Source organism: Musa acuminata, chromosome BXJ1-1 (genome assembly GCF_036884655.1).
Source record: "Musa acuminata AAA Group cultivar baxijiao chromosome BXJ1-1, Cavendish_Baxijiao_AAA, whole genome shotgun sequence".
NCBI lineage: Eukaryota > Viridiplantae > Streptophyta > Magnoliopsida > Zingiberales > Musaceae > Musa > Musa acuminata.
The window spans coordinates 7,575,965-7,596,555 of record NC_088327.1 but is presented as its reverse complement, the minus strand read 5'-3'; the positions used below and the strand labels follow the sequence as shown (position 1 = coordinate 7,596,555).

Genomic DNA, 20,591 nt, shown 5'->3' with positions numbered 1-20,591 from the left:
GCCTCCACCCCGTTGTCATCATCATTGCCTTTGCCTCATGTACGAAGGTCTCATTGTCTCATTACCATTCTTGTAGACCCTCACGAGACCTATTTTCATCATCCTCGCCACCTCTACCCTATTGCATTCACATGGTCACATTCACATCGTCTTCTTTTCTTCTCTTCTTTAGGGCACAAGTGTAGAACGAGCATTGGAAGCAAGAGGTACATGGTGAGATACGGATATAAGGCTTCTCTTCATCGTCCTCGTCACCTTTGCTCTATCACCTTCGCATGTCCACTTCTACCTTGCCTTCTTATCTTCTCTTCTTGAGGGCATAAGCATGGAGCGAGTATTAGAAGTAGGAGGTGGATGACGGAACAAAGGTGTTCAAGGAGGTGCTAGACGATAATATCTTGGGGGCGTAGATGATAGTGAGGATGACGAGACCTACACAAGCAAGACGTATGTGATAATGATGACAACGAAAGATCCTAAGAAACAATGAGAATGACGACGATACCTCGATGGTGAGGACAACAATGAGCGGCCGCAAAGCTCGTAAAGATAATGAGTATTTTTTTGAAAATTGAGACTCCAAATAAAAGCTCATAAAATGAAGTTTTTATTTTTTGGACAGATCATCCAAAAGCTAATTCCTATATGATTGGTCGCACGTAAAATATTTAATATTATACAATCATCCAACCAAAACATGTACTATGATATCAAAATATTTAATTAATAGATTTTTTCACTAATTAGCTTACAGATTTAGTTTCACGTGTTAGTCAAAGTTTAACATATATTATATGCGTCCTTAACAACTTAAAACTTTTAAGATTCCCAATCACCCTCAAACAAAATAATAGAAAGAACAAGAACTAAAAGGAGCATGGAACTGTGGTTGTCAACTAAAGAATAGGAAAAATGAGGCTAAATGAATTGAACTGATATGAACAGATACTCGCGTGAAACAGCAGTGAAGAAATTAATGCAGCTAAAGTACAAGCTTGGAAGTCTTCTAATTGTTCAAGTGCAACAAACAGCATTGGAGCAAAACCATAACCACAAAAAGAATTATAACACAGTAATACAGAGCACTGATCCAAAAAGCCTTCAAGGTTGGAACCAAGTTCATAAGGTTTGGACCAAATCACTTGTATCAGCATCGAGTTCAAGATCAAGCAAGCCAAATATAGACATCCATTCACAAATTCCAGTTTGCTACATTGTCAATCAAGTTTAAAGATGAGTTTTGATTCAAATCTCGGGCATATTATTTTTCTCTTGCCAACAAGGAGAATTCGAAATGGATCATAGTGGCTTCTCATAAGAGTTCTGATCCCTAAATTCCGAAATCTTGCTTCGGATCATCTCGGCCACATGAGGCTGCACAAACATGTGTGTATTGTCAAGCACGTGTAGGATGAACCTCTGTGAAGGAGGAAGTGAAGCATTGAAGCTAATGATGAATTGTGTCATGGGTACATCACTGGCAAGCAAAAGTTACCAATGAGTAACACAAATTCGATGCTAGAAAAGTCCATATATACTGTCTGAAGTCTGAACAATGACATAAAATGGACAATATGAAACTTGGAAGTTACCAGGAAATCAGGAGGCCCTTCATCGCATTAACCATCTTGTATTAGTATTCAAAAGCAATAACTTGCACACAAGGAAGTGTAGACAATCGCGCTTGAAAAAATTATGGGGTAGGATAATTCGACCGAGATAGAGTAATCTGCACGAAGGAAAGAAAATGTCAAAAGACAAGATAATAACTCGCTGTAAATTAAGTGCAAGAAGAGCAACTTATGCTTCTATATGTCTGCACAGATAAATGACATGCCAATTCCCATTAAAAAAAGCTTGTTGTCAATTAAGTGGAAAAAGTGCAGCTTAAGTTTTTAAACATCTGCATGCAAAAATGGACATGCTCGAGAGGGAGCAATGCTGGTGCTGCCTTGTGCAGGCAACAATTTCTGTCATGAAAGTTCTAAATATAGACAATTTAATTTTTCTTGTCAGTAAGTTGTACCTTCCTCACAATGAAAAAAAAAGTACATTCTAATGCAAAACAGAAATCAAGGAAGCATGACCCAACAAGCACCAGTAAAACAGAAGACAATAAGAAAGAGCGGCCACCTCGATTACCGTGTTGCATAACACAAGAGGAGAGTTGAATTCAGGTGTATCTGAGAATCATGTTCTCAAGAAGAAATGTAAAAGACACACAGGCAAGTCGACGGACTAATCAATTTTGTAAATAATAATCATGATATACTGTAGAGTTGAGACTTGAGACTATTACACAAATGTTCTTTCTACGATTATCAAATAACTTTGATATCTTGTGCTACTTTGTTAACATAATCATGATTTTGATGACGGTGCCATTCGGTGTTAAACATTTGAATAAATCGGTGTGTTTTATCATGCGAAATAGGATAGTGCCAACTAACTAAACAGACCTTTTTCTACATCAAGAAAATGTTTCATGTATAACAAATGGAATATAACATCTATAACTTGCCGATACCTGGAAAGAAAAAGAAAAAATAATCTTTTTGCTAAAACCACATACAAAGAGTCATTCTTTGGATAAGGAACAAATGATAATATCAATTATTTTCCTGTGCACATAATGAAAGAACTGAAGTAACTGCTCTCAAAGTTCATGATGTTCCCTATCAGAACATCAAACTTAGCTTAACTTCTAAGTTTTCTTGGAAACTCCTCAAGGAAATAAATGCCCTTTTATGTCATTATAGCCATGCCTTGACAAGAAGAATCTCATAAACAAGAAGAATGTCGTAGTGAAATAGGGATGGGAGAAGTAAAAACATGAATAAGAGAATAGACAAAGAATATGGGATATCAAAAATATGCTGAATCCACAACGGCAAAGTTCTATTCAAAATGACTGTCGATTCTTTGAAAAACCTTGAACTTTCACTGAGACCATTTTATATAAAATTAAGCAACGGTGAGCTAATTAATATGTTCCAATGCCAAAAGGATACCTCATTTATCAACAATGCATAAGGGATCAACAATAACAAAGTTCTAACTTTGGATCATTTTGACACCATTCGACAAGAAATAAGACTTGACAAAATATGTCAGGTTCTCATTGAATCCCACGACTGCTCTCTCCAACTCGTTCCTGTAATCAACTCTCAATTCATCTGAGTTGCTTTTCCTAGGGTTTTTGAAATCCAATTTGCTACTCTGTGGTCAAACCAGCACGAGTAATGGATGATGTAAAATGTAAGGAAAAGATACAGAGATACTAACAGCTTCCATCTGCAATAAAGTCCACTTCACTTTTCATCTTGGGAAAGAAAGAAGATCACAGAAATAAGATAAAACACTGAAAGCAATTAATCCCGATTTACCATTTACATCCTCATTGCATAACGCACAACCTCAGAAAGGAAAAGTTCAGGCCTCAAGACAAAAGGAACACAGTACTGTTTCCTTCATGACCAGAGATGGGAGGAGGCGAGAGAGTGTGGGAGAGAGGAGAAGACACGAGAAAGGAGAAAAGTACCGGCAAGAGGAGGCGGCTTCCGGTAGTGGCCGAGAGGAGGTGAATCGGCCGGCGACGTTGGCAGAGAATCTGCTAGGGCTCGCTCGTCTCGTGGCTTCCCGTGCACGCCGCCTCCGCTTTTGGTCTTTTATACACGAAGACGTTGAGTCGACGAGATAATCTCGAGCCGACTCGGACGGGTCGACCGCCTGTGCCGAGCCGACTCGCAAGTCAACTGGCTAGATTTGATCTGGACCGTGAGAGCGCATGATCCTGCGGCCCAGATCAAGCCTAGCTTCGGCACAAGCGGTCGACTCGTCCGAGTCGGTTCGATGATTACATGTATTTTATAAAGTAATATAAAGACATAAAAATAGGTAAAAACTAACAATGTGGGACGAAGAATAGTGCGACCACTTTTCCCTCCTTCGAGAGTTTCACGAACCAAATGGTTTCGAGAGAGAACACAGGCTTGGATAGTGTATCTGTCCGCCTATTTTTATTTTGGAGAAAGAATTCAACTGCATTATAAATGAAAAACTCCTTCCTACTCCCCCTCCTGAATGATATATAAATATTTAGAAAAAAACTATAGTTTTCAAAAATTCTCCATCTTAACTTTTAAAAATTTAAACAGAGTACCTATTTTTGTCGGATTCATTACTACCTCAACCATATATCAATGCTCTAACTCTTTTCCCCTTTGCCAAGAACAATAATAAAGTAGGGGGCCACAAATCCTTAGCATTTTGTGCCTACACACACGAGTTGACTTACGCACTTAACCATGCTTTTATCTCAAACAATCATCCATTACTCACAGCGTATCCATTACTCACAGCGTTGTTGGTCATCTTCACGAGTGGGCCCAGCCAAACTCTTTCCTCACCTATGATCGATAACGAGGGGTGCTTATGAGCGATTGCGAGGACACACGACCTGCCTGCCCTCCTTCCTCACCCACGAACGATGATAAGTGAGGGCATAAGGGTCACGATCCTTGATTATTCATTTGCAATCGACAATGATAGAGTTCAAATATATATTGTATAGCTTAATATTTTCGAAGTTACGATTGCCTAATATTTTTTAAGAATATACATATTTGGATTTTTTTTAATCTAAGATCCATATAATATTTATTTATTTTTAATTAGTTTAGTCCTTCCATTCAAAGATATGAACTTGAATAACGGATGATAAAATAAAAGACACAATATCATGAAAAATAAAAGATCGCGAGGTCGATAACTACGCCCATACAGCGGTTATAAACATCTTTATTGCTAATGAATCAAACTTTGTACTCAGAAATATAAACACGCTGCGTATAACAACAGAAAGAGCCATCACAAAGCAAGGGGTGACATGAAGCCAACAATATGATACTGGTCTTGGTATAATTCATCAGATGTCACTGCCATGGAATGCCGTAAAAGGATGCACAGCACTAACTGTCCACAAAATTTCACATCAAGCTTCATTGTATGATGATATTTAAAGGCTGATGACATGTTAAGCTGATGTGATGCATGCACCTGTGATGATCACTGCTAATAATAGTTCATCGACTACTCTGAAGAATCCTCCATCTTGATTGGGAGGTTTTTAGCTTCCTCTTCTGTTAGATCACTGCTCAAGGAGAAAGATCAAAGTGGATTATCAGAAAAATCAAAAACTTCTTAACCATACATAAAAGAGGTAAGTAGGTGTACAATTCTATTTATAAAGAAAAAGAAAAAAAGAAAAAAACCTGTCGGCTGCTTCACTTTTGCTGATCAATGTTATCTTTTTCGAATAAAGAAGCTCAAGAAAGTCAGCTAGGTCAGATCTCCGAAATTTCTTACAAATATCAAGCATAAATCGGTTAAATTCCTTTGGCTCCTACACAAACAAAAACCATGGCTTTTAATTAACAGGTGCAAGCTTGCAAAGGACTAGAATAAAACAAGATAATGATCAAGTGCACATTACTTGCACTTTTTTTCAGATAAAATAAAGAATAAGGGCCAAAAGTTACAAAGATTGCTAAAAACAATAAAGACGTAAACCTCCCTTGAACTTATCAAACTAACTTGCTTCGTTTAAGAATTAACATTAAATTGAGAACTTTGTTCCTCCACATCACATAAAGAAGTTTGTCATAGTTAACAAAGCAAGAAAAACTTTTGACTGCATGTATAATAATCAAAATATCTTGTCGACATTAACAATATGCCCTTCATCGCTTTGATGGAATAATCCATCCAGGACCCTTAATAGGAATTGAGAAAAGGGCTACAGGGAACCGTCAGCTCCTAAATTGCACCAACCCAACAATGGATATGATGAAATATGTTCCCCAAAAGTTGTTAGTCCATTAAGCAAAGCAAACTTTGTCTCTAGATTGCACCAACCAAAGGATATGATGAAATATGTACCCCAAAAGTTGTTGATCCATTAAGCAATGCAAACTATGTATCTCAGTGGTGTATAAAGAAGATAGGGCATGAAAAAAATTTCTGTTTTAGTAACTTAATTTATGTTGATCAACAAAGTTGATTATATCTCCACTTCTAGAGATGGTTGCTTATAGTCTAAATGAATCATGGACGATAAGTATCAAATAGTACACTTAATCTAGCCAGATTAATTAGTTTAGCTGCAATTTCATTGATCACACGTTTTTGTGTCTAATGCATCCTAGTGTCCAAACTGCTCACACATCCTTAAAGCCATTTATTTCCCTATTCTATTGAGATAACACATCCCAAATATTAAGTTCTACTGAAATAGTGCTCTAATTCCTGCTTGATTTATGATGACATTCACTGAATACTTTCTAGTGCTGGTTTAGAAACATAAGCCTGATTTCCTGAAATATGTCTAATCTTTTCTGGTCAAGTATGACAGAGTCGATCAGTTTTCTCTGCTTTAGCATGGTGACAAAATTCTTCAATAAGGATACATGATGAGAGGAAACATTTAGATCTCCTTTCTTCTCTCTTCCCTCCCTTTTTTTTTTATTCTCACTGATTCTCCTGATCAAGAGAACCCAAATTTTCTAATCGTATGTCATTTATAGCAGCAAATACTGCAGATACAGAGACAGATCTCTAACAATGTTCAGACTAACATGTTTAAGCATTTTAGAAACTCATTTTCAACAGAAAATACAACCGTAGTTGCGATGAGAATTAATTATGGCAATAATCTTTCCAAAACACTGGGAGGATGATTAGGTTAAAGTAGTTACCTGCTCAAGAATACAGCCTTTACGAAGTGCCATCAAACATTCAATTGCCTTGGGATAGGAATTTCCTTCATAAGAATTTTCTAACAGGTGATAAATATAATGTTGCATATCTTTAATTGCTTCTGTGATCCACTTTGAACTGTCTCTGCGTGCCATCATAGCTTCAAAATCTTGGACAGGATTCAAATCCCCAATTTTTTCTACCTCTAATGAAGATAAGCTTTTTTTCAAACTAGAACTCTGAACCTTAGGAACCACACCATCAACACCCACTTTCTCATCATTTGAAGCTGATGGTTTTTCCCTCCATGCTCGTCTAGACAGCTTCTTTTTCTGGAAAAACACTATGATGTCAACTGAATATGTGACCTACTGAGAATAAAATTTATAATCATTCCCAAATTATAAACCTTTGGGTTCTCCTTCAGCTCAAACCGTTCCTGAAAATTGTTAATAATAGAGTTGTGTCTTGAGAGGAAATCAGGGTCAGGTTCAGCTATCCGCTTAAGACTTCTGTTGAGTTGAGGTACATCTATCTCTGGAGCCTTTGACTTCAGGTGAAGAAACTGATAAAATCTCTGAAACAAAATTATAACATGAAATAATGGTCAGAACACCAGAGTTCCTTGTCATATATCAGGCACAAACAAAATAGCACAGGCATATATCTAAAATTAAATGCTACTAATGTTTCCAAACATTATACCAATATCATAAAAAATCTGTAAATAACTACCATAAAAACATGTTGGCTCATTTTATCAATAATCAAAGTGATATCTTAAGGAAAGATGGCAAACCTCCAAAACTGGGTTTGGAGTATAATCGGGTTGAAGCACTTCTTTTCTATCAAAAGGTGCAAGGTCTAACATCCTAACAAGGTCATCTGCTGCTTCCTGCTGCTGTTGATCTGGCTGCCATGATGATGGGAAATTGCTAAAGGAAGGAAACTGGAACTCTCGAACATCCTCAGCAAAAGGAAGTATGTTGAAGTAAAATGAATCTGGCTGAGCAAGTAACCAATATTTCTTACTATGGATGAGTGATTTAAGATTTATCATAATACAGAATTAACTTTCAGAATTCAAATTTAAGAAAAGCAGATGAATTGAAATAAAATAAACTCACAATGTTATCTATGGAAGATAAATTAGGTGTCAATACCCCAATAGAAACATTTCCTTGACCTTGTCTCCATACGCACCGCAAAATTGCAGACTTATTCATTTCCTTCATTGCTTTAGCCAAAGCTGAAACTGCAATAATTGCTTTCGTGTTCCCAGGTTCAGGAATAAAGATGTACACATCCCTCATAAAATAGTGCCTTCACAAAGATAGAACACAAAAGATAGTACAAAAGCTATCTAGTCAAAAGCAAGTTTCAGGTATTGCATGCAGGTCATAGTTTTTACCAGAACCAGAATCTGTCAAATCTAACAAATGCCCTGATCAGAATAGGTTTGTTAAAACCATGGTCTGCAGTACCGAACTGTACCGCTCGGTATGGGCGGTACATACCGGTCCGACAGGTTGCCGGTACGCGAACCGCCTGTTACCGGTCCGAATGCACTGTTGTACTGTAGCAGAACTACAGTACTCGGTACACCTGAGTATACCGCTCGGTACACCTGGGTGTACCGCTCGGTATACCATACCGTACCGGTATCGAGCCCAGGTCAAAACACCGGTACGGTACGGTACGGTATTACGAACCTTGGTTAAAACAATAAATATTAAACTTGAACCCCAGATTCTCATATATTCAAGCAACAGTTACCCTAAACCTTATAAATGTGGTTAAGATGTTCACATACCATTTCCAAGTACATAAGTAAAACTGAATAAAGCTCTACATCAGATGATGATATAAACAAAAAGGTTAACGTCCAGGACATAAAAAGAAAAGAATGAAAGGTTAAGAAAAAGGGCATCGGTACGGTATGGTGTACCGCTCGGTATACCATACCGTACCGGTATCGAGCCCAGGTCAAAACACCGGTACGGTACGGTACGGTATTACGAACCTTGGTTAAAACAATAAATATTAAACTTGAACCCCAGATTCTCATATATTCAAGCAACAGTTACCCTAAACCTTATAAATGTGGTTAAGATGTTCACATACCATTTCCAAGTACATAAGTAAAACTGAATAAAGCTCTACATCAGATGATGATATAAACAAAAAGGTTAACGTCCAGGACATAAAAAGAAAAGAATGAAAGGTTAAGAAAAAGGGCATCGGGTTGCTTTGATAATAGATATTAATATAGCTAGTGATGTCATCTACAGTTAACCCTATTTGGTCATTGCTCCTATTGAACCTCACATGTTTCAGCATGGAAGAAAATGACACGATGTCAGTAGATGACATAATATATAGAAGTACATGCAAAGACATTAATAACTTGGACCCATCCCCCATTTGTTCACTTTTATTTGTCCTAGATTCTTATGTTTTTTAGACTTGATAGGGTCCTTGCAGAACCATCCCAGCAATTCCTTTGAAGCATATTATCTCTTCCTTTGATCATGAACTTTTTTAAATGCATGTAAAACCCCAGCAGAGATCATCCTTGACAAATCAAAAAATGGCAAAAATTCTACCATAAGGGAACCGATTCCAACCCTGCCTGACCTTGGAGTTAAGTCTGGGGTTAGATTGGCTTGAGTTCGACGTCTAACCTGGGGTCTCCTGCCTAAATTGCATTAGCACCTAAGTGACTCTTTAGAACTTCAATTGACAAGAATATGGTGTTAGAACATTAAAGTCTGTCATAAGACTTCTTAAATTAAAGAAAAGTACCGCAAAATATTTGAAGCATCTGTGAATCCTAAAAGCTTGACACCCTTCTCAGGTTTAAACTTGACTGCCTCCCATTCGGCAGATGATATAGGAACTACTTGTGGCCCATAACGATAACCTTTAATTCTTTGTTCTGGAGGGACAACTTTATCAGGATCCTGTGAACTTTTATATTCAAAATCCACTTTAACCTCGTGGGTAGCAAACTTATCACTTGCAGGCGCTTTATCAGAATACTTTTTTAATGTAGGAAATTTCTCTTCGGATGTTTTTTTATATACCCATACCTGCATAGACAAATAAAATATGAAACACCAGTAAAAGTATAAATCTAAATAGTAGTAAATAACACAAATAACTGTATTGCAGCAAGCAGAATGCTAAACTTTATACAACTTGACAAAGTTTGAAGTTTGAACGATAATATTAACAAAGTCTAGAAATATATGGAAGCCTATGTCAAACAACTAAAGGTTCATGTTCATATACAAGGGTCAGTAAATTGCAAAAGCCCTACTCCATAGATAAGAGATAGAAAAGATGGAAAAGGCCCTAAAAAAATCACATGTAAAATTCGAAAATTTTAAAATAGTCAAGGGATAGTCAACTAAAGGATCACTTTGATATACAAGGGATAGTCAATTGTGCAAAAGCCCTACTCAATAGATAGGAGATAGAAAAGATGGAAGAGGCCCTAAAAACTCGTATAGAATTTCACATGCATGCAAAGACTATCTTTTATGAATAGAAGTTGATTACTAACCATCTGAACCCAAATTCTAAATAGAGAATCTTGTTATTTATTCCGGTAATTAATATGGCTGTTCACATTATTCAGATCCAAAAATGTTGGCACCTAGGAACATGGAAAAGCAGACAATGAAACAAATATTCATTCAACCACCAGTTACTATTGAGTATCAACAAATCTATACTACAGCCTTCCTTGAACAAAGTGGAAATAACTAATTAGAAAACATGATTCTGATTCAATTACTTTTTTATATTATAGATAACATAAAAAAACATATAGAGTAATTATGAGTCTGTTCATGTTTACTACAGCCTCGATTGAACAAAGTCGAAATAACTAATTGAAAAACATGGTTCTCATTCAAGTACTTTTTCTATTGCAGAAAATAATACACTATAGAGTGGAAGTCTGTGTCGTATGACCACTGGACCTATTTATCTCGTCTGATAACAAAACGTATAGTCATTATGAGTCTGTTCATGCTTATTAAATAATATCTCGATCTCACCTTGATTTTCATCATTGAGCATAGTTCCAAGTCTCCTCTGAATATTGTGACAGGGACTACATTTCGTGTTTTGATAGCACCCAGCAATGATGTTGCACAATCTACATGTACTGTCTTTGCCATTGCTTTCCTTGAGAATTGATCCAAGAGTTTGTCATTCTCATCAATTGCTCCCTGATGTTCAGTACTACATATTTTTTCTCTGATGATTAGACAATTTAGTCTTATTCCAAGAACTTTCATCTGTTGAGAGATAGTGTCGACCTGATCTTCTTTTGTCCCTTCATAAGGCTCTTTAGTAGAAAACCGTGCATCAGTAATGAGATAAAGACGTTTTTTTCCTTTGTCTGAAACTCCAAATTTCTTGATCAGCATATCCATCCCAACCACAATGGCATCCAAAACTAGCAACAAGTCAAGGATCATAGAAATTGCAATCAATATATGATCCTACAGCACAAGATTTCTGCCCAAAGAGATACTATAGATTTTATTAAAAACAATTAAACAATAACTACACAACAAAGGAAACATGGGTATCCCCCTTAAAAAATAATAGAAGATGACAACCTTAAGTAAAACATGCCATCAAAATCAGAAAGATCTCAGAAAAAGTCATCCAAGATTTCATCTTCTTGATGATTTTATGGCTATCTGAAGATGTTGCATTTGCCTAAAAAAGGAAAGAAACATAATAATTTGCAGAAGACAAAAATAAAAACGGTAATATTGTTAAAAAAATCAAATTTGTGATTCTTGCACATGTTTGAAATGTTCCACAAATGCAGTTTCAGAAAGCGCAAAATAGTTCCTCACAATTATTTGTATTATTGGAAGCATAAGCCTATATATGGATATGCAATCACCTAAGCCAGATAAAAGAGATGAAACTAAGACACTAAGACAAGTAAGCATTACAGTGGACTCAACATTAGCACTGCAGTAACCATTCAAAAACAAGAGCTAGAACAAAGACTAGAGCAGAAAGGAATGCCAAGGATGCCCATAATGAGCTGAATTAGGATACAATCACCGGGGAAAGTTCCTTTGGGAAGATTTTTCAAAACCACCACTGCATCATCATCTACAACTCTAATATCACGTAGAACCGCCACATGTTCATATCCACCCACTTCTTTCTCAAGCTCATTGTTAGTATCTGAAAATTCCATTCTAATATCATCAAACAAGCTTTTCAATTGATAGCAACAAAAAATAAGAAAAACAAAATAAATAAATCAAGAAAAAGATAAAAAATGACAAAGAGAAATTATTTTTGTCTAAACGGTAATACCACTATTTTGCTCATTATAAAAATCAGGAAAATAGAAGTCAGAATCTGTGCTCCATTTGGATGTTTCATATCAAATGAACCTCAAGCAAATTGGTAAAAATCAATTTGATGCAAACTGGTAAAACCTTAAGAATCTAAGCTCTTATATGCACATTTGATGCAGTGTTAAAGATGAACCTAAAGAAAATTGGTAAAAACCATTGGTTAAGCCAGGCTACCAAAATTTTGAGTGATGCAACAGATGTAGGGGTCTTAGAATGTGGTGCAACAACTTCAATGACTGAATTGTGAACAAGTAAAACCACATTCAGGTAAAGATTACCTTCAGTTCCAAACAGAACAATTCCAACCTCATCACTCTTACTAAAAATTAACTGCAAAAATGGAAAAATAACGAACAACATTAATCTGGATCTCATTAAGAAATAAAAATATGAGAATGAAATTACCTGAAATTTTAAAAAGAAAATCATTCGTTTTTTCCATACATGAGATGAATAGAAAAATTCAGTACTGAAGAATAAACCAAGGATGGACTCATATAAGGAAACCAGTTCGTGAAGTTACTGTGTCTACACAGAGAAAAAATAAAGCCTTGACTCTAATTCCTTACCTTCTTTTGCACGAGCATTGAGCAAACACCTTCGACGTCCTGAAGAACACTATGTATCGAGGGACCAACGTCAATCAGCAAAACCAGCGACTCCTATGGGAATGGAAGGACACAAAAACAATGTGATGCTAGAAAATCAAAGCACACATAGCATGCTAACCAAAGTTGCAAAATCCTATCTAATAGCAAAGCCAGCGATCTAACGGCAGATTCGAACATAAACTACTGGCACATATTAGCCACGATCAGCAAAGAGTTCGGATATCGTTCAGATAGACATCGGATGCGAAAATATCTAAAATTCGTAGTCACGATGAAGCTCGAGCTCAAGGATGTCACCTTTTTGTTTGGATTTCAAACGGAAGACAACATGAGAGAAAGGTAACCAAAGGTAATTCATGCAAAGACCAAATCGATGATAACTGATTATGCAGAAGCAAAGAACGGATCAAAAACACTGCTTAAGATTAACTATGACGGGCCTAATTGAAGATGCTAGGGTTAGCGATTGGGTGCCTACCTTGTTGCGAGCCATTGCGGAAGAGGATTCGAGGAGAAATCGTGGGGAAAGGAGAAGCGACCTGAACGAGGAAATTGATATTAGCTTCCCAAACAAGCGCCTGGGTTCTCTACAGAGAGGGTTTGGGGGAAGAGCTCTGCTGTTTGCTCTCCTTCCCGCCTACGCTAACCCAGCACCAGAGCAGGCCGACTCGGGCCGGGCAAAATCGGACCGGATCGAATCCTGTGGGCCGACTACGCGTAATCCGTGAGGCAAAACATTCGGATTCGGGCTTGCACAGTTATTGATGATAACATGCGGGTGCACATCCGGCGCCCAACGCGAGTGACAGGGTCAAACGGCTGGTCACGGACGTTGCGCGTGGGAGGCGATCATTTGGCTTCTTGTTGTGGCAGCCGCGTAAAGCGAAGGGAGAAGGGAGGGGAAGGGAAGAGCAGAAATGGTGAACACCTTCTTCGTGTTCTGCGCCTGCATCGACCAGGCGAGCATCGGCGTGGTGGAGAAGTGGGGGCGCTTCCTCAGCCTCGCCGGCCCTGGCCTTCACTTCTTCAACCCCTTCGCCGGAGAGTGCCTTGCCGGCGTTCTCTCCACCCGCGTCTCCTCGCTCGACGTCCGCGTGGAGACCAAGACCAAGGTCCCTGTCCTCCCCCTCCTCCATCTCATTTAATGAACCTGATGTGTTTCTTCGGTTTGATTCAATGCGCTTCGGTAGAAATCGATCTGATTAGGATATTTACCTAATTGAATCGCATGCATGGTCTTCTAATTCCTCCCTCTGTCTTGCTTGATCGCCAATCATGGTCTCACACTAGTATGTAACGAATTCTATGATCATAGTGGCCAAAGATTTAATTTTTCATATTTTTCTTCTTCATTTTTACTCACCTCTTTTTTCTCCTTTTGATCTTCACTCTTTTGGTGGAACGGAGAGGAGATAATTGTGTATGAAGATGCCATTTGCAGTAAGGATATCTATGTTACCTGTTGGTTTCTTCATGCCGTGTCGTTGGGATCGGTACGGCTTGGTCCGATCCCGATCGTGCAACGGCGTCCACGTGGGCGTCCGAGATGGGGATGGAAGGGCGAGGTCGGGTTGGAGCTGGCATCTCCGGGGCCGCCCCGCGGTGGGACTTGGATTCTTGCTTCAGCGTCGCCTTCTTGCACAAAAGGTCAACGTCGGGAGGGAGATTTTTGACTTGACCCTCCGAAGCTTAAGTTAGTATGAGGTGGATCTGAGGGTGTTTCTTGTGTCCGAGGTTCGATCCCCTGGCATTGACCATGGGTCGATATTTATACCTATTGCAGGGAGTCAGCCATACTTAGGTCGTTAATGATCGTCGATGCTTCGGGCAGTGGTACATATTCTTTGGGTGGCGCTGGTCAACCTGTACTGTTCCACGCCATGCAGCGCCGTCTTCTATGACCTCAGGCGGTATGGGCATGATCTCACGTCGCCGCATGGGCGGTACCAGAATATTCCCTATCATTCTCTCCCCTCCCATAGAGGCGTGCCTCGAGTTCCTCATAGGGGGCTCAAGATACGTCTTTTTATGCTGTGGGTGATCAGGGTCCTTGCTTTTCGGCTGGATCCGTGGTGCCTTCAGGTGCAGGAGATTTGTAGTGGTAGGCCCTTTTCGGGTCGGGTGGTTCGTCTTCGTTTCCTCGGCTTGTTGTACTGTAAGTCGTATGTTCGTCCGGGCTGCGTGACCCGAGCGTATGTCTGTCGTGGTTGGTCTTCCGGCCGATATGCCCGACTCGGGCACACGTCCATTGTAGTGAGTCTTCTGGTCGAGGTACACGACTCGTGTTTTGCTTCGTCGAGGTGCACGACTCGGGCTTTGCTTGGCCGAGGTACACAACTCGGGCTCATGTTCGCCATAGCAGGTCTTGCACGATTGAGGTGCACAACTCGGGCTCTACTTGGCCGAGGTACATGACACGGGCTCACGTCCGCCGTAGCGGGTCTTACACGACCGAGGTGCATGACTCAGGCTTTGCTTGGCCGAGGTGCACGACTTGGGCTTTGCTTGACCGAGGTGCATGATTCGGGCTCTGCTTGGTCGAGGTACACGACTCAAGCTCACGCCTGCCGTAGCGGGTCTTGCAAGACCGAGGTGCACAACTCGGGCTCTACTTGACCGAGGTGCACGACTCGGGCTCTGCTTCACAAGATGTGCCCTCGTTTTAGCGCAAAAAATGTTGGTGTCTTCACGTCATGTCTTGGGGGTCAATACGGCTTGGTTCGGTCCTGATTGTGTGAGGGCATCCACGTGGGTGTCCGAGATGGGGATGGAAGCGCGAGGTCAGGTCGGAGCTGGCGTCTCCGGGGCCGACCCGAGGTGGGACTTGGATTCCTGCTTCAGCGCTGCCTTCCTGCACAAAAGGTCAATGTCGGGAGGGAAATTCCCGACTCGACCCCTCCGAAGCTTAAGTTAGTATGAGGTGGATCTATGGGTGTTTCTTGTGTTCGAGGTCTGATCCCTTAGCACTAACCAGGGGGTCGATATTTATACTTGTCATAGGGAGTTGGTCGTACTCAGGTCGTTAATGGCCGCTGATGCTCCGGGCGACATGGGTCGACTTGTATTGTTCTACACCAACGACGCTGTCTTGTACGACCTTGGGCGGCGCGGGCATGGTCTCACATTGTCACGGGGATGCTATGTCCCTTCAAGTCTATACCCACGCATGCGCCTTGGCACCGAGGCGCCATGTCGGCTTCGAGATGCCACACCAACTCTGAGGTGGCTACCGACCGTTATCGCGTGGGCGACCGACCAAATGGTCCCTTATCATTATCATCGTCATATGTGAATTGGTGTTTCCATCAATTATGGTACACAGGATCAAGGTTTGCGATTTCGAATCGTACCGCCCGTATCGGGTGGTACGTATTGGTTTGCCTGTGAACCGGTACGCGGATCGCCAGCTACTGGTCGGTCTGCTCAATTTAGCGGCGAGGCTGAGGGAGAAGCGTTGAAGAAGGAAGAAGGAGAGGGCGTTCGAAGAAGAGAGAGAATTGGGAGAACCTCGACGCGAACTTGTTTCCACGCCCTTTCTCGATCCCGATCCGGCATCGCCCTCCCTCGATGATCCCGATCTAGGAGGTAACGACGAGAAGAGTCGTAAAGAGGAGGATTTGGAGGCATAGGGATCAAGGGAGGCGGCGGCTAGAGCAGCGGAAGAGGCTATCTCCTTCATTGCCTCGTCTATGACTCTACGACCTTCTTTGCCGAAGGCCGGAGACGTCTGCAGCTTTCGTTGCATTCTTTGCTGAAGGCCAAAGACGTTTGCGGCCTTCGACGTCTTCGCCGAATGCCATAGACGAGGCAACGAGGAGAAGAGGAGGCAATGTCATCGAGGCTACGTACACCTTTTTTTTAATATTTTTATATTTTTTTTAATATTTTTATATATTGATTTTTTATTTTTTAATATAAAAATATATTTTATATTTTTATATATTAATTATATATATATATATTTATTTTTATTTTTAGGTGTACTGTTTGGTATGTCATGGCGTACCACTCGGTACGACATACCGTACCATATCGAGCAAAGCTTAATATACCGGTACGGTATGAAATTTCAAACCTTGCACAGGATTACTATAAAACTCAATGTAACGAACTCATCTATGTATGGAAATCGGTTAGGACATTAGGAAGGTAAGTCCAGCATTTTAGATCTCCTAAAGCACTGGGAATTGAGTTGAAGAGTAATGTCAACCACAGCTTATTCATATTCAATAATGTAAGACTATTGATTATATACGTAAACCAAAATTTTGTCCCATTGGCCTTCTAGGCCTTGTAGAAAATAAACCATAAAAATTGGCTTTCAGCAATGTCATTTGCATATGCACACCTAGCCTAAGGTTTGAAGTTCAAGTTTCATTCAGGTCAATTTGAATGATGAGATCTCCACACAAAAGTTCCTCTTGGTCCTTCTTTTTGAGGCAAAGTTTCTCTTAGTATCAAATTTTTCGTGCATTTTTCATTATTTCTGGAATCTTCGATTGGTTTCCTATATGGTCTCTATGTTGGAATATTTTGGTTACTGACACTGTATGTTCTGTGCAACAGGATAATGTTTTTGTGCAACTGGTTTGTTCGATTCAGTATCGCGTCGTTAAAGAAAATGCTGATGATGCTTTCTATGAGTTGCAAAATCCACAAGAGCAGATCCAAGCTTATGTTTTTGATGGTGGTTATAAGTTTTTGAATTATGTTGTTTCATTTGTAATGGTCGTACACATTGGTCTAATATCATGCCTGCTCTGGTTGAAATCATAGTGGTCCGAGCCCATGTTCCAAGAATGACTCTTGATGAGCTCTTTGAGCAAAAAGGTGATGTGGCAAAAGCAGTCCTTGAGGAGCTAGAAAAGGTATTTATTACAAGTATCTTAGTGACATCCATTCTTCTTTCAGTACTGGGAACTGTGCAGTTCTCCTCTAAATACATTAGTTTACTTGCAATATAAAACATTATTTCCTCTCTTGTTCTTCATGTTAATAGTTTTTATTATTCTGGGACCAAATTTTGATACAGATGTTATTCTTGCAAAGTACTAATTATATGTGCTAGTACTTTTATGTGATTATTATGAATTCTTCAGTTGTAAATTTCCACCTGTCTGCACTAATGTCCCTGGTTATTATCGGGCATTTTTGTTGTTTGTTATCCTCATTCACTTCTGTGTATTTACATAGTCATATATAATATTAGAGGGTTAAGTATTTTTCTTGCTACCATTTCCATACCATATCATATCTAAGCTTTTGTAGTTTTGATGCTTTAACATGTGTGCATCCTGTTTGTTATTTGATTGCATTTTTCAGTTGATTTTACACATTCTTTGAAATGTTATTATTTTCTATTTTGAGCTGTTTTTGCATTTTCACCAAACTTACCTATTGTTATGGTGATTGGATTCCTTCCTTTTGTTGCTTAGTTATTAATAAATCTGCAATGTTATGCACTTGATTTGAAGAAGTAACCAATGTTAAGCACTGAATTTGAAAAAGCAAAGTTTAGATTGGTTATTTGTTGCTAGAATTGACTTTTGCATAACTATTGAACTTTATAATTGTTTTGGTCTGTCATCTCTTCTAATCAAGTGATACTAGGCAGTCTTTACTAATCATAATGATTGTGCAATATTCCTATATTGACAATTATGTCCTTCTGAATGGAAATTATGTTCAGGTGATGGGTGGGTACGGTTATAACATTGAGCAGATACTCATGGTTGATATTATACCAGATGCCTCAGTGCGTAGAGCGATGAACGAGATAAATGCTGGTATTTAATATGCTTGGTTTAGTATTTCCTCGTGCATATATAGACTACTACAATTTCTATAGGATATTCCGTTGATGGCTATGCTACTTATTGTTGATAAATTCTTGTAGTTGCATCATATAAATTTTTTTAGCTGTTATAGAAAATTCCTGCCATATTGTATAAATAGTTTCATTGTGAAACCGACCTGCGACTTAGGAGACTAGAGTTCGGGTCATGAAAACAAACTCTTTAAATATTTAAAGATAAGAACGTGTACTTTGACCGTCCCCAGATCCTACATTTGTGGGAGCCTCGTGCACTGAGAACACCATTTTTATTATGAAACCGATCCGGTAGGTTTTTTTAGTTTAATCATGTTCCAAAGTGTAGTATTTTTTGATGACATGATTACTTTTTTTTTTCATTTAAGAAGAAGAGACTTCTTTTGCTAGCGTCTAGGAAGATAGTTCTCATCGCATTAGTTTTGATTATTGCATTTTTTTTTATTTTTATATAAAAGGGTGATTTAATGTAATCCAATCATGCCACCTTAACAAATTATAAGTAATGGAACCTATATGTATGTAGAACCATAACAATCCCTATTTATAAATTAGAATATCATTTTGGCCTGATGCTTTGGAGATTAGATCCTCTCAAAGACTCCTCAAAGGAAACACCTTGTTTTATCTCTATACACATATGATTTGTATTATATATTAATTTGTCATGAGAAGGACCGATTATTGTATAGTTGTAAACTTGTAATAGTGCTAGAAGCAAACATGGTAACTGATCGGTAACTGATCTGCAAAATTGACATCTTTTGACAAATAGGTTGTAAACTCATTCTAATGACCCCAGAAATTATTAGAATGGATTACATTTCCAAAACCTTAAGAACATATGGATGACATGTTTGCTAGCTACCATGCTCTTGTAGATATTAATAGTTGTTTTAAGTCCATGATTTTTCTCCTTCCTATTCCAGCATTCTCTCAATTGTTCTTTCTTAATTGCAGCCCAGAGGCTTCAGCTTGCTAGTGTCTACAAAGGAGAAGCTGAAAAGGTCCTGATGGTGAAGAAAGCCGAAGCAGAGGCAGAGGCCAAATATCTTTCGGGTGTTGGGATAGCAAAGCAGCGCCAGGCTATAACCGAGGGACTAAGGGATAACATCTTGAACTTCTCTAACACAGTGTCTGGCACTTCTGCTAAAGAGGTGATGGATCTAATAATGGTCACACAGTACTTTGACACCATCAAAGAGCTTGGAAACTCATCAAAGAACACGACCGTGTTCATTCCTCATGGCCCCGGCCATGTGAGAGATGTAACTGATCAGATACGTAATGGAGTGATGGAAGCATCGAGCTATCTGGTCGGAAACTGATCTCTTTCCAGTGTTTCATTCTCTGAGTGTCACGACTCTCTGCTAGTCATACAAGCTGTGTCTCTGTTTTCATCATCAATGTTTGGGTTTCATAAATTTGGTGGTTGTCATAATGTAAATAAATAATAATGTGGCCATAGTTAAACAACTTTTCTATTTACTTTTTAAGAGTCAGTCACTAGTACTTGTATCATTACCTGTGGTCTTTGAGCATGAAACTTCAATAACAGGATTTGTTTCTGGACTTCAAATATTGTCCCCTTCAGTGTTTGTCATTTTTAAGTGATCAAGGAAACTAACCAGTGATCTCTACCATCTGCAGTCAATAGTGATGATATTCATCAGGGAGAGTTCTATCTGTCCTTACCGAAACTTTTTTCTTTCCTTTTCCAATCTCTGTAAAGTGATGCTCATCCGAAAATGTGACTATTAGGTGTTAAGATTCAGGTAAGAAATTATTTGTAAGCTAACTAAATCAGAATGGAGTGAGAGCTGCATGCACAAGGCTCCAATGGGATGAACATATGAAAATTTAGCACCAGAGTGGGCAATATTGTACTACATTTAACATCCACCATCTTATTTGAAGGTTTGGAATGCAAGCAGATAAGTTTTTGGAGCTGCTTGAATGGAATAACTATAATTAAGTGGTCACTAAGAA

The 20,591-nt window shown here is 39.0% G+C and overlaps 3 protein-coding genes across 6 annotated transcripts; 1 reads left to right on the top strand and 2 right to left on the bottom strand.

Annotated features, from left to right (window-relative positions):
- Positions 1 to 1,158: 1,158 nt before the first annotated feature.
- On the bottom strand, positions 1,159 to 3,662 carry LOC135583974 (general transcription and DNA repair factor IIH subunit TFB5-like). Of its 2 annotated transcripts, none has more exons than XM_065194232.1 (3): positions 3,542 to 3,662; positions 1,593 to 1,729; positions 1,159 to 1,477 (listed from the first exon to the last, which is right to left on the bottom strand). In XM_065194232.1, the coding sequence occupies exons 2-3, from the start codon at positions 1,625 to 1,627 to the stop codon at positions 1,300 to 1,302; spliced, it is 213 nt and encodes a 70-aa protein (XP_065050304.1). In that variant the 5' UTR covers positions 1,628 to 1,729; positions 3,542 to 3,662; the 3' UTR covers positions 1,159 to 1,299. The 2 variants fall into 2 exon arrangements, with proteins under 2 accessions (XP_065050304.1, XP_065050310.1); XM_065194238.1 differs by lacking the exon at positions 3,542 to 3,662 and adding an exon at positions 3,012 to 3,159.
- A 1,102-nt stretch (positions 3,663 to 4,764) lies between these two features.
- On the bottom strand, positions 4,765 to 13,394 carry LOC103983894 (ATP-dependent DNA helicase 2 subunit KU80). Of its 3 annotated transcripts, XM_018830221.2 has the most exons (13): positions 13,251 to 13,394; positions 12,731 to 12,823; positions 12,440 to 12,491; positions 11,851 to 11,982; positions 10,824 to 11,227; positions 9,562 to 9,848; positions 7,884 to 8,079; positions 7,556 to 7,762; positions 7,166 to 7,333; positions 6,756 to 7,088; positions 5,274 to 5,404; positions 5,059 to 5,152; positions 4,765 to 4,974 (listed from the first exon to the last, which is right to left on the bottom strand). In XM_018830221.2, the coding sequence occupies exons 1-12, from the start codon at positions 13,263 to 13,265 to the stop codon at positions 5,092 to 5,094; spliced, it is 2,079 nt and encodes a 692-aa protein (XP_018685766.2). In that variant the 5' UTR covers positions 13,266 to 13,394; the 3' UTR covers positions 4,765 to 4,974; positions 5,059 to 5,091. The 3 variants fall into 3 exon arrangements, with proteins under 3 accessions (XP_018685766.2, XP_009399523.2, XP_018685768.2); XM_009401248.3 differs by having other exon boundaries at positions 4,765 to 5,152; XM_018830223.2 differs by having other exon boundaries at positions 4,765 to 5,152; positions 7,920 to 8,079.
- Positions 13,395 to 13,611: 217 nt separating this feature from the next.
- LOC135643178 (hypersensitive-induced response protein 4-like) lies at positions 13,612 to 20,181 on the top strand. Its single transcript, XM_065159875.1, has 5 exons — positions 13,612 to 13,884; positions 17,339 to 17,459; positions 17,549 to 17,640; positions 18,462 to 18,558; positions 19,563 to 20,181. The coding sequence occupies exons 1-5, from the start codon at positions 13,690 to 13,692 to the stop codon at positions 19,928 to 19,930; spliced, it is 873 nt and encodes a 290-aa protein (XP_065015947.1). The 5' UTR covers positions 13,612 to 13,689; the 3' UTR covers positions 19,931 to 20,181.
- The last annotated feature ends 410 nt before the right edge of the window (positions 20,182 to 20,591 follow it).

What these genes read in the sequence shown, in the direction of transcription:
- LOC135583974 (XM_065194232.1), bottom strand. Translation starts at nt 1,627, where the DNA reads ATGGTTAATGCGATGAAGGGCCTCCTGATTTCCTG. An exon ending in AAGGGCCTCCTGATTTCCTG is followed by an intron (nt 1,478 to 1,592) that starts GTAACTTCCAAG and finishes TTTGCTTGCCAG; the next exon opens with TGATGTACCCATGACACAAT.
- LOC103983894 (XM_009401248.3), bottom strand. An exon ending in CTCCAAACCCAGTTTTGGAG is followed by an intron (nt 7,334 to 7,555) that starts GTTTGCCATCTT and finishes ATTTTGTTTCAG; the next exon opens with AGATTTTATCAGTTTCTTCA. An exon ending in AAGGCTGTATTCTTGAGCAG is followed by an intron (nt 5,405 to 6,755) that starts GTAACTACTTTA and finishes TTGTTTGTGTAG; the next exon opens with GAGCCAAAGGAATTTAACCG.
- LOC135643178 (XM_065159875.1), top strand. Translation starts at nt 13,690, where the DNA reads ATGGTGAACACCTTCTTCGTGTTCTGCGCCTGCATCGACCAGGCGAGC. An exon ending in TCCTTGAGGAGCTAGAAAAG is followed by an intron (nt 17,641 to 18,461) that starts GTATTTATTACA and finishes AATTATGTTCAG; the next exon opens with GTGATGGGTGGGTACGGTTA. An exon ending in GATGAACGAGATAAATGCTG is followed by an intron (nt 18,559 to 19,562) that starts GTATTTAATATG and finishes TCTTAATTGCAG; the next exon opens with CCCAGAGGCTTCAGCTTGCT.